This window comes from Poecilia reticulata, linkage group LG2 (assembly GCF_000633615.1).
Source record: "Poecilia reticulata strain Guanapo linkage group LG2, Guppy_female_1.0+MT, whole genome shotgun sequence".
Classification (NCBI taxonomy): Eukaryota; Metazoa; Chordata; class Actinopteri; order Cyprinodontiformes; family Poeciliidae; genus Poecilia; species Poecilia reticulata.
Genome location: NC_024332.1, coordinates 40,021,383 through 40,033,481, shown reverse-complemented (window position 1 = coordinate 40,033,481; position 12,099 = coordinate 40,021,383). Strand labels below are relative to the sequence as shown.

Sequence of the window (12,099 nt, the reverse complement as noted above, 5' to 3'; positions counted from 1 at the left end):
TTCTTTGTCAACTTAAAAAACTCAAACTCCACACGAATTCGAGCGATTATCAGTCTCTGATATAAAACGCAAGCATCATCTGTTTGATGACCGTTCTTTTTGTTTCTCCTCGAYAACCATATTGCCAGTTTCGCAGTCACTTTTCACACTTTTCAGATTTTCATTTGTACAAATCTGAACCACTTCTGTCCACTTCAAAATTCGACACTACTTTCTGATGGTCCATCACATCAAATTCAAATACAAAATAGCAATCCCTGGTTGTACCGTGACAAAGTATGAAAACGTTCAGCATATGTGAATCATATTGACCCTGTTGTAGTGAATGATGTCAAATGACTACTGATTTTTTTCATGTCTCTCAGCTCTGTGCTGTGGAAAATCTCTCTAGGTGATCAAACAAGTAAACAAAGACAGTAAATCACAACTTTTGGGATTCAATGCCTCAGTGTACAAGGCTGATACACACTTTAAGCAGAGGAGAAATGTATGCCTAAGTTAATTCCTTTGATATTTTAAAACTTAATGAGAACCCTTGGGATAGCATTATGCTCGCTGCCTCATTTGGAAATGGTCAATAGGTCATTATTATTATCCCTCAGGTGCAATTAAGCACACTTTGCTTCCTCTAAGGCCCATCGTGCAGAACTTAAAAAATAGTTTTTCTTGTAGCGAATGGTCAAACAAAACAACAATCTTAACAATRGWAAGAAACAAAACATGGCTGACCTAATCGTGTTTGCTTTTGCTGCAGTTTTTATGACCYATTGCGCTGAAATGAAAGTAAACACTTATTTGCTTTCTAAAGAGTAAGTAGGCCTGTCAAACTGATCGGTTAAAATGGCCTACACTGGTGCAGCGCTTTATTTTGTCCATAGGACTCCTAAGCTTTTCATACTACATGAAGTCACTCACCCAATAATGCACACRGATTGTGGCAACCCCACCCTGAGGCTGGCTGACAGAAYCAAGGCTGCCGTACAGTCGGTTCCCCTGCTCCATCCATCTCAGTTATTGTGTYCATAGGCAAGACGTGTCACTTCCTTGCCTGCTGGTGGTATTCAGGCGGCCGATGGGAAGAGTGTATGGCAACCTCACTTCTGTCAGACTGCCTCAGGGCAGCTCTGGCTACAATCAGTAGGTTGCCACCATGAATGGCTGAATGTAGTGGGGAGCTATAGGACATTGGAACAAGAAGAAGAGGTTCTTTATCAGATCTTCCTGAAGCTGGTCTTTGGTTTATCTGTACCATCCTGTTTTCTGCATGTTTTTTTTTGTCATTGGATTTGCACTTCAGTCTTCTGTCATGTCTTGCTGAGAGATCTGATATGGAAATTACTGGAACTTCTTGTCAGCTGGGTCAGACAGAGAGTCCAGTARGTGGTTTCTGAATGATAAGTCAACAACAAAGCACTTGTCTTCTCCAGGTGCAATCGTGAGGTTTTGGAAATGTCTCTCCTGAGTTTTATTACTTGATGCAGCAAGGARAGCAGTACATCAGATCCTTATTCACTCTAAGCATTGCTCTGAATAATTCAAGCTTCMCACCGTTTTMTAAGCACATCCACAGTCACGCAATCCTTAATACRYGTCAGGATTTAGACCTCAGAGATGTAGAAAAGTTTTTTWWWWWAAATCTGTGATTGAGTTAAATCRAAAAATTAAAACGTTGCTGATTGTATAACATGTCAGATTGTTATCAGCTTCATGGTATTATGAAGTGGTCAGCGAGATCCCCAGATCCAATCCATTAGAAACCTGTGGGAAGTTGACATCAAACATGCTGTTTGAAAATAAAAGATATTCAGAGGAATTGTTGAACATCCTATTTATATTTTCCAAAATATAAACTACACATTGATTTATTTTTGCTTTATTTTGAAGGTCCTGTTTTGTATACACTTGTGTCCACGTTACTTCCTTTTCCTCACATYGGTCGCAGCCAAACATTGAGGGTAAGTTGTTGCTGGAGCTTTTTCCCGTACTGCCTTTGTAAATCTCACCGTTTATGCTGCACACAAGTTGGGATGTCGATTAAAGGCSATACTTTGACATTTGTACGGGAGCGTTGATCTGCCGCTCACGGTAATAAATAATAAATACGTAATAAATCCCCGTGTGTGTTCTGGYTTATTTGAGAGAACATGTTTCAGATTGTTTGTTCCTTTTCGTCTCAGTGTCGGACTGCGACTCATTCAGTGACCGTTTCATAGAGATATGCAACAAGGACGAGCGGGTAAAAACAGGTTGAAGACGTATTTTGACTGTAATTTGTTCTCTGGAGCAGAAGGGGCCAGTAATGCACCATTAAGTTGAACGCTARCTACTGCTAAACAAGAAGAGGTTCTTCAAGGCAGGTCTGTGTTCTACCTGTCTTCTGCAAGTCTTATTTCTTTTTTGTTTCTCATACTATTAATTTTTTGTCCCATGGATTCTCAAATCACCCTTCTATCGGGGCATTCGTGAATTACTGAACCTGCAGTGTTCAACTGTCTTTGTTGTTATTCAGTAATTTAGCAAACTATAACATTGGCAGTCTTGCGTGTAAAGACAAATGGATTGTTATTAACGCAAACCGTTTTAGAAAAACTTGGCACATTTATTTTTACAGACGAGAAAATAAACTTGATTCTATTTTACTTGCATTATTTCATTAGTTTGTGTAATTTTTCACATAATGTAGTWAATCTGATGTAATGTGTAGAAATATGCAATGAAAGGAAAGGGTTAAGCTGGAGGCCCAGTCAACAGCTCTGCAGCTGAGCTAACAGGACCTTCTACTCAGGCAGCTTTCAGTAAGAGGCTTAATCAGACCACTTTTATTAACTTTGTTTAAAAAGTTCAAATCTTCATCTGATCATCTTTAAATTCTCACTGCTCTCATCTGTTTTATTTGAATTGTAGGATGTCTGGGAGGTTTCATTCCTGCAAGACCGAAGACCACACACACACACACGTGCCTGGCAGGAGATTTGAAAATAAATATGTTACACAGTAACAAGATTAGCAGAGAGGGGAAGCAAAGAGAAACAAGGGATTGAAAGAGACAAAAGACGAACTTTGCTCCCAAAGGCAGAGACTGCTCTGCAGGAGAGATCAAGCTAGTTGCAACAAGCAAGAGATAAGAAAAGCAAGTGAAACTTCTCAATGGCATACCGACTTTTTGAAGGGAAGGAACACGCTTCCATCTACCAACAGTATCGGTTTACGCCTCCATCTGGGCTGAAGGATGTTATCATTCAGTACTTGGACAAAAAGGTATGGCCTGTCTGGCATAATCCTTTCTCTCTTTAATAAAGGACTTATCACCCCTTTTCATCCCCAGAAGGGACAGCCGCATGTGCTTGCTGTAGACCTGGGATGTGGAACAGGTCAGCACACTCGACTAATTGCGGCACATTTCAAAGAAGTGGTTGGCATTGACATCAGCGACTTCCAGCTGGAGGAGGCCCGGGCCGTGCCGGGATACGCTAACATCACATACCGGTACGCAGAGGTCCGCTGCAGGTGTAAACGTTCACCGGCAAATTATGAAAGTCTTTTCGCATGTGAAACAACGCAAGTTAAAAGAATGAGCTTCTATACAAAGCTTCTATACCATGACACATTAGTGCTTTGCTGCTCTATCTTTTACTGACATTTTGAAGAAAATGTTTATAAACTAAAGTTCTTCCTTTATAAGGTGACAACTACAATGCAGTTTGTCACAAAAACACAATTAACAAAGCGATATATCACAGCATCCATTACATGATGGGACTCAAACTACATTTACAAGGTGACCAGTCACATTAACAACTTTTAAGTTACTAATTGTCTCAGAAATTATTGCGATAAATAATGTTGTTTTGAGACACTTTTCAAGTAATATATTAAAAAAAAGACAGAATAACACAAGTTTGCCCCCTCAAAGCTATAATTTTGTGCAGAACACTCCTGGAACTGGAAAACATTTTAAATATCCAAAAGAAAACACAACAACCAAACACAATATACACACAATGGATTATACAGTGTCTGTAAACAAATTTTCCCTTCAGAATGGAAATGATCAAGCTTAATGTGACTGATTAATAGCTTATTGTGACAGATTTATTCTTAATTTCTTGAGTAACAGGTTTCGAAGCAGAATGTTTATGTTGGAGGAATTGAGTGAGTTAACTGGATGATGTGACATATTTTTACTTTTTTTCTCTCCTTAAAGCCAGATTGTCTGGAAATGTGATGGTCACTAGCTGTACTTGTCTCTCTGTGGTACATTTGCAGTAAGGGGACAGCAGAAGAGCTTCCTTTTGAGGACGGTACTGTAGATTTATTGACAGCAGCTTCGGCAGCACATTGGTTCGACCCGACCAGGTTTCTGCTTGAGGCCGATCGGGTCCTGAAGCCGCGGGGCTGCATGGCTCTGCTGGGCTTCACGGACTGTAACATCAGACTAAACTATAAGGACTGCGGAGAGAAGCTAAACCACATATACCAGGAGGTAGGTGTTGGCTTAAAGACGTGACTTTTATGGTCGAAGTTAAATTTTAAATCTCATCAGAAGGATCTGCCTTGTCTTTGTAGACCATCAAATTACAGTGAGTGAATTAATTATTAACTTCTGGCTTGAATCTGCAACAAATGTTGACGTGTATCTTATAAAACAGAATATTTTCCAGTGGTGGCAAATAAAATGCTTACATTAAAGACTTCCTCTTATTTGCAGATTTTGCTCTGACTAAAAGCAGCCACTGAATTTTCCATTTGACTCATTTTTAGGACATTTCCAGGATGAAAAAACAAAACAATTGCAAATGTCTTTGTTTTTTTGAATGTCTTTCATCAAAAGACTTAGACTTCCAACCTTAGTTAGTCTTTTGATGATGGAGCCTTTCTGTTTAAAACTGGCGTCTGATTTAGCTGCTGACCTCTCGTCTTTTGCAAATGGTGAGAACATGTCTTCTTTAGATTAGTTAACAATCAAAGTCCACAACTTTTTCACCTTACAGATTGGGCGTCTTTTGGTCATGAAAACTTCAGTTAATTGATCATCCTCCAAATAAGTAAAAGTCAGGTTCCAGACCAGGAAGTAGAGTTGTAGTTTAACACCTGTCTGTAGCTTCATCGCTCCATTGAGGCTGTGACCTGGCCACATCTCCAATTAGATTACAAAACAACTTTGGAGGAATATCTCATGAGTGACAACCTTTCCATCAGTATGTTATGATTAACTGTGTCAAATGCAGAATTGATATTGAGAAATAATAAGACAGAGCTATAGAATTTGGTAAAAAGAGTGGAACTCCTTCAGTCGGTGCTCCTTCGCAGCTCTGATTGGCTAAGCAATGTAACGTGATCCTCTGCAGCAACTGATGGCAAAGCGGGGTGTCATCACGACTTTACACAAGTGTGTCTTTACCTCCGCGGCAGAGGCTCCGCCGAACCCCTGAGACCGACTCACCGAACCCCTGGGGTTCGATCGAACCCAGGTTAAGAACCACTGATCTAGACTGACCACTGTTGACATTATGCAGGTGAAGGAGTTGCTGCGGCCATACACAAGCAACCCAGTCGCTGCGTCAGAGAGTAAACTGGAAGACTTGTACTCTGCCATACCCTTTCCAGACAAGGAAAGGTAATCTTTTGTAGTTGATCTGATGTTATAAAAATGGTTATTACACAAATTAAAGCTAAACTGGATGCTTTTAGAATTGTAGTTAACATGACTCTTTTTTTAAACGCACGTTTTCTCCCTCTTATGTTGATCCAACAGGATTGAGAGTTTTAAGTGCAAATCCATGATCTCTATCAGGACATTGGTGGGTTTTATTAGCAGTTGGTCCATGTACAATTCTTACAAGAGAAAAGACCCACAAGCGGCTGAAGACATGCTGGTCAAGATTCAGAAGCGGTAATTCTCTGTTCTTCAGCAAACACATTCTGATGTCTGTGTTTTACATTTAGGTGTTTAGTTACACAGTTTTGGGAAATAATATATATGTACATCTAATCTATGAGCGTTTTCATCGCAGGTTCCTGGATGAAATGGGCGTCACTTCTGTTGACACTGAAATAGAGCGGGAGTGGGAATATTTCTGCGTCCTCGCTTCAAAGCCGCAATAACCAACACCGCAAACAGAATCTGAGATTCTTGTGTGTTTGCATTCTAAAACGTGTGTAAAATCTCTCCTTGCACCCTAAATTTCTGCGACACACTTGAATGTTTACCACAGGGAAAGTGAAATATTCCAGGAATTATGTAACTTTTTTGAGATTTTTATAATGTATAGTATTATTCTATTGTAAAAGCAAACCTGCTTTGTTACTTTCATGCATGTTTGAGGAAACCTTGAATCTCCCATGGCAACCATTCAGGAAAGAGCAGGAGCTTCTTAAAGAAACAGAGGCCAATTTCAAGGCATCAGTTGCAAAGTCAAATTTCTTGTAAATTATATTTGATATATACAGCATTTTTTATAATAACTGAGGGTAACATAGTTACTTGATTGTGCTACTAAATGGCACCATGTGCCTAAAAAATTCATAACACCACCCCTTTAATAAAAAGTGTTCAAAACAACTTAAAAAAACTTGTCTTTGTATCATCTGTGCTTTTGTTGCTTCCCCTAAAATTATAAATTTGTCTTTATTTCCCCCACCCACTTTTTCTTGCACCTGTGACCAGTGCACAGTTTTGGTGGATCAAAATATTTTTTTATTCATTGAAATAATGATTMAAAGCAGTCAAACACTATATTGATTTAAAATAAGTTATAAATTCWTTATTTCTGTAGCATTCTAGAGGTTTATCCAGAAATATGTATGTTGTATCAACGTGATATAATTGTTCAAACTTGAAAAGTAAATTGCAATGTCATGATTATATTTTGTACATGAATGAAAAGTATTGTTAAAACAATAAAATTTTCACATTATAATGTATTTTCTCTGTTTTTCTTTTCCCTGGATAATGACTAGTTTTGTATGTTTGGTTCTCATTTTGGCAGTGAAAATATGTTTTATGAGCATTTTTATGTATATTTGTTATGTTTATTTTATTACTTTCTTATGAATCCATGTTTGAGTGATAAAAAAACACAGTGGACATTAATATTCCACCTTTGGACCTAAAGTCTATAAAGGCCCCTCTTACAGGATTCTGACTTTTCTAACAGAAATCATCCTCCATGCTTCCTAAGCATTTCCTAGTGAGTTTGACCTGGTTTTCTATTAATCAGTTACACTAAAGGCCCTTGTTATGAGGCACAGCACGTGTGTGTGCTTGGAGGTAGTTGGTTGCTCTCCCAGTTACCCAGCAGCCACACTGCTTGTTTTGTCAGTCAACAGAGAGGAATTTAAACCYTGGAAGTTCAATCTGGAGAGACTCAGACGGACAAAGGGGGAACAATTAAAAGATTTAATGACAGGAATGAATAACAGTTCTTTGGCGCTCGGACCCCCGCAGCTAATTTGAGCTGAGATTTGATGTGAACTCGATGAACATCCCGATAACTGATTAGGGATGCTCTCCCCCGGGGCCCGACACTGGTGGTGGTGGTGGTGGTCGGGAAAGGGTGCCATCCTAGAGAGCTGATGGCTGGTTGGAGAAGGGGAGGTGGTGGGTTGAACGCAGCTGGGAAGCGGCTGACAGCTTGGGTGTGGATCCTTTATGCAGAGCTTGATTGCTGATTGAACGCGCCGGGTGAGGTCCAGCGCCGGGTGAGGTCCAGCGCCGGGTCAGGTCCAGCGCCGGGTGAGGTCCAGCGCCGGGTCAGGTCCAGGGCTGAGGTCGGAGTTGAGCATGACGTCGATGGGCTAACGGAGGGGGCGGAGTCTTCCAGTCTGAACTTCCATTTTAGCTCCATTTCTCTTTTCTTGTCAAATGAAGAAATATTACTATTTGTTTTTGTCTTCTTGCCAAACTTGAGTTAAATCAGAAGAAAATAAGCATTTGACAGCTATGACATACCGACTTTTTGAAGGCAAGGAGCATGCTGCGTCCTACTGGAAGTACAGAGTCTCTCCTTCAGRTCATCTAGTCCAACAAGTTCTGGACTTTCTAGAGAAGCATGTGAGTACAAGCAAAGTCTACTTTATGTTTTTGACTTATAAGAACTAACACTGTAGGCTGTTTATTTAACTTCAAAAAGGCAATTTCACAGCATTGTAACTTAAATATTTTCTCAGGGGGGTCGTCCYTTTGGGCTGGCTSTGGATGTGGGTTGTGGTTCTGGGCAGGGGACGCGGATCCTGTCCAAGCACTTTGCTTCGGTTGTGGGAACAGACGTGAGTCCTGCTCAGTTGGAAGTGGCTTTGCAGCAAACCAAAGAGCCAAACATCACATACAGGTGAGTCTGAGCCAAAAAAGTTGAGCTTCACTGGCTCATCCACTCTGTGGCTTTTTATTTTTCTTGTATTATGATGAAAGCACAGTGACTAAAACAACTGAGAGCTTTAATGCGTTTTTTAAATTATTTTTTTATGTGATTTATTGATAGAAAGTGTGGTGGTGGATAATAGTGAAGTAGAAGGAAAGGGATATTTACTTCTCATAGTCCTCTACAAATTAAAATCTCAAATACTTAAAGGGGACCTAGTATGCTAAATTCACTTTGYGTGTTTTTGTACTTGCATTTGGATCTCTACTGCTTCTAGAAACAGTCCAAGTGCTTAAAAAAAGCATCCAATCATTTTCTGGCAATAACTTCATGTTTTTTGGTGGCTGGAAAACAAACTTTTATGACGTAAAAAATGGCAGGCACTACCCCTCACCTAGCAACCCAAACGAAACCCTGCACATATAACCATGTTTGCTCAGTTTACCATTGCATTCGCTGCACAATGGCTGCTGGAAAAGACAAGTGTTTTGTTGTTGTTGCTGCAGTCTTGTTGGTTGTGCAGGAAATTCTACTAATGCTTTTTAAAGATGCACGATTGTATAATTGTGCATCTGTTTGCATTACTGTATAATATGCAAGAACAAACACTGAGGTGACAGAGCCCTAAAACAGCTCATTGTGAAAGGAGCTCAAAGTAGACAGAACTGAGAAGGTGAAAWYGCATTACTTTAGAATGATTTTGTGTAAAAATGTAATGAACATAGATCTCATTGATCTATCCTAATCTGTTTAAAAGGAAGCATGATAGGTCACCGTTAAAAAAACAAAACAAACAAAAAATCACACTTTTTATGTTAGCCCCAGTAAGGTGGGATTTGCAGTTTCAAGCAGGAAAAATAGTGCATATGGTCTGAGTGGCTGCATCCACCTCTTGAATGCTTAAACGGAAAAGTCATGCCGGCTGAAAGTTTGATATTTTTCCCCGTGATTTATCTTTAGACAATGTGTGGCTGAGGAGCTGCCCTTCGCTGACAGCTCAGCGGACCTGGTGACGGCCATGTCTGCCTTCCACTGGTTTGACAGGCCTCGGTTCCTGCAGGAGGCCCACCGGGTCCTGAAGCCCCAAGGCTGCTTGGCTCTGCTCAACTACACAATTAACATGGAGCTCAGCTACCCCGACTGCTGCAAACATACACTCAACCAAGTCTGCAAAGAGGTAAAGACTGACACCTTAACCAAAAGCACAACACAAACGCGTTTATTAAATCTGTAAATAACTGCAGCAGTGGAAATGTCTTTTTCTTTGCCTTGATGTTTTGATTTTTACGTGGATCCGATAGGAAAGGATTTCTGTGGGTGCCAGTWAAAGCACTACTATGATTTTTCATAGTTAAGCCTTATTTTCGCAGCAGTATAGCCTCAACTCAAACCTCTGACTTCTGATATAGTTTTGTCTTTACAATCTTTAGGAACTAATAGTATCAAAAATATTTTTTTTCAACCTGCCTGCATGATTGATAACTACTTTTTTTGGTAAAGTGTCTGGAGGCAACATTTATTGTGAATTGACTCTATAATTTTGATTCTTGAGAGGTGACATCTATTGAGCTAAATATAGTTTGTTGAAAAATGTACTAAACCGCTGTGTGAGAGCATTCACTATAAAACATGACGTTAATGTTATTTTAAAACAAAKTTAAAATGATTGGAGTTCACATTTTATGCTGTCTCCTGTTTATTGTATTTAATATTGGCAGAGTTAGCTTAATTAAACCAGTAATTCATGTGCATGTTCTAGAGAATATAGATTCCTAATTACTAGAAATATCTCAAAAGCTTTAATCAGAACAACATGGCTGTGCTCTATTCAACCTTTCCTTTATTTACTAAAAGTCTGGCTCTTTTTCTGTCTGAATGCTGAATGTTTGATAAAAATTCATTTAAAATGTTGAGTTTTGGTTACAATCTTAATTTAAAGGCTAGTTTAAAATACACATTAAATACTCTTCCACTCTATTGTTGAATCAATAATCAATGATGGCATCAGATATATATAAAAAAAAATCAGGGTATGTGACAGATAATAATAGTTGTGTTAAAAAAGTAAGAATGATTCAAGAAGAAGTAAATATTTATTMTTTTGCATTAGGGCCTTGTTCAACGAGTTAAAATGTCTTCAAGAAAGAATCTAAATAAAAAATATTTCATGATATATTGATAGAGTACAGATTGAATCTCTCAGACCTAAATATAAAATGCTGAAAAAGTGTTTTGTTACCATCCAGTGGACGTTTGAGGTTAAAACATCTTGTTGCTCTTTTTCTCACAGTAGGTTTTGCACTGAAACGTTGCTGTAGTGTAGTGAAAATGTGCTATTGACAAGTCAAAGATAAAAAATGTCACTCATAACATATACCCGAATTTAACATCTATATTTTTGTTGTTGGTCAGTTTTATGCAGCTCTGGAACCTTACAGGAGTCCCCACCTTGGTAAAAGCTCTGTTGATCTGTACAGGGAGGCGTACGGATCTATTCCCTATCCCGACAAAGAGTGGTGAGTGATGAATTCCTTTTCTTTGGCTAGTAACCTAACCTGACTTCAGTGATATCAAGTTTTTCCCCTTTGGCTGCGATGTTGCAAAAACACTGTGTTTCTGTGTGTGATATGCATACAATGCACGGCGCATATATATTGTGCTGTTTTCCAGGCAGGATTGTTTTTGGGACAGAAATATTATGCCGCTGTCCAGCTACATGGGATTGGTGCAGTCTTTTTCCAGTTATCAGGCTCTGCTGCGAGAAGATCCACAGAGAGCTAACAGGCTCTCCCAGGATATAACTGAGAGGTGAACATCATGTTTTATGATGCTAATCTGYCATTTTCTGCACATAAAGTTATATCCCAGTGTTTTAAACCACCACTGATGTGTTTACACTTTGTTCTAAATAAGGTAAATGCTCATATATTTTATTACACAATAGTAGCGGCATTATACACGCTTATGTTTGTATGCCGTCCTCTGAAACAGTCTTGTCTCCTTTCTTGTCTCCTCCAGGCTGATGTCTGTAATGAAAGTAACCTCTGCAGAGGCAGAAGTCACAGTGGCTGTCAAGTATTTCTACCTCCTGGCCTGTAAACCTCAACAAACTTGACTTCTGGCAGCTYTGCCCTTTTTAACAAAGTCAGAAAAGGTTACATCTGCTTTTACTGGTGCTGATCATTTTATAAATTATTCTCTTTGGACAGAAATAATCTCACTATGTAACTGAAGTAACTCTTTGGCATTTGGTAAAGTGCTTATATCTGTTTTCTACTGACATTTAAATGAAGTGATAGCATTCACAGTAGCAAACATTGTTTTGTTTGAAAAATGATCTTTTTTAGTTTCACATAACGCCAGTAGAGGGCGACATTTGATCAAATGTCCTTTTTGATTAACTGTGTATGTCAATCATTTTTGGGGTATGTCGCTGTTTTCACCTTCCATTCTGAAAGTAAAAATCAGATATTTGTGTAGTGTTTTATATTGAAATGTAACTGAGATCATAACTTTCAATGTGACTCACAGTCTTATCTGTATTTATAATTTCCAATTTGTAGGATTTATAATTTTAAATGTGAGACTGAATTGTGATTAAAACTCAATGAATTAAAATGTATTTGGCTAGCAGCATGAGTCTGCACATTAATGCAGACATTCACTGAGTCAACTGGGCAAACCAGGGGTGTCCCAAAGTTTTAACCCACAGGCCAAAACATTTAAAGTTAATATAAGT

The 12,099-nt window shown here is 38.9% G+C and overlaps 2 protein-coding genes across 7 annotated transcripts; both read left to right on the top strand.

The window, feature by feature from the left end:
* Positions 1-1,920: 1,920 nt before the first annotated feature.
* LOC103460220 (putative methyltransferase DDB_G0268948) lies at positions 1,921-6,385 on the top strand. Of its 6 annotated transcripts, XM_008402344.2 has the most exons (8): positions 1,926-1,955; positions 2,288-2,357; positions 2,905-3,258; positions 3,326-3,486; positions 4,267-4,483; positions 5,517-5,617; positions 5,756-5,893; positions 6,015-6,385. In XM_008402344.2, exons 3-8 carry the CDS (start codon positions 3,148-3,150, stop codon positions 6,103-6,105), a joined length of 819 nt encoding a protein of 272 aa, XP_008400566.1. In that variant the 5' UTR covers positions 1,926-1,955; positions 2,288-2,357; positions 2,905-3,147; the 3' UTR covers positions 6,106-6,385. The 6 variants fall into 6 exon arrangements, with proteins under 6 accessions (XP_008400544.1, XP_008400552.1, XP_008400559.1 ...); XM_008402322.2 differs by having other exon boundaries at positions 1,921-2,085; positions 2,178-3,258; XM_008402330.2 differs by having other exon boundaries at positions 1,921-2,357.
* Positions 6,386-7,701: 1,316 nt separating this feature from the next.
* LOC103460254 (ubiquinone/menaquinone biosynthesis C-methyltransferase UbiE-like) lies at positions 7,702-12,099 on the top strand. The gene is made up of 6 exons (XM_008402361.2): positions 7,702-8,053; positions 8,170-8,330; positions 9,321-9,537; positions 10,773-10,876; positions 11,031-11,168; positions 11,379-12,099. The coding sequence occupies exons 1-6, from the start codon at positions 7,943-7,945 to the stop codon at positions 11,473-11,475; spliced, it is 828 nt and encodes a 275-aa protein (XP_008400583.1). The 5' UTR covers positions 7,702-7,942; the 3' UTR covers positions 11,476-12,099.

What these genes read in the sequence shown, in the direction of transcription:
- LOC103460220 (XM_008402322.2), top strand. Translation starts at nt 3,148, where the DNA reads ATGGCATACCGACTTTTTGAAGGGAAGGAACACGCTTCCATCTACCAA. An exon ending in TACGCTAACATCACATACCG is followed by an intron (nt 3,487 to 4,266) that starts GTACGCAGAGGT and finishes GTACATTTGCAG; the next exon opens with TAAGGGGACAGCAGAAGAGC. An exon ending in CTGGTCAAGATTCAGAAGCG is followed by an intron (nt 5,894 to 6,014) that starts GTAATTCTCTGT and finishes TTTTCATCGCAG; the next exon opens with GTTCCTGGATGAAATGGGCG.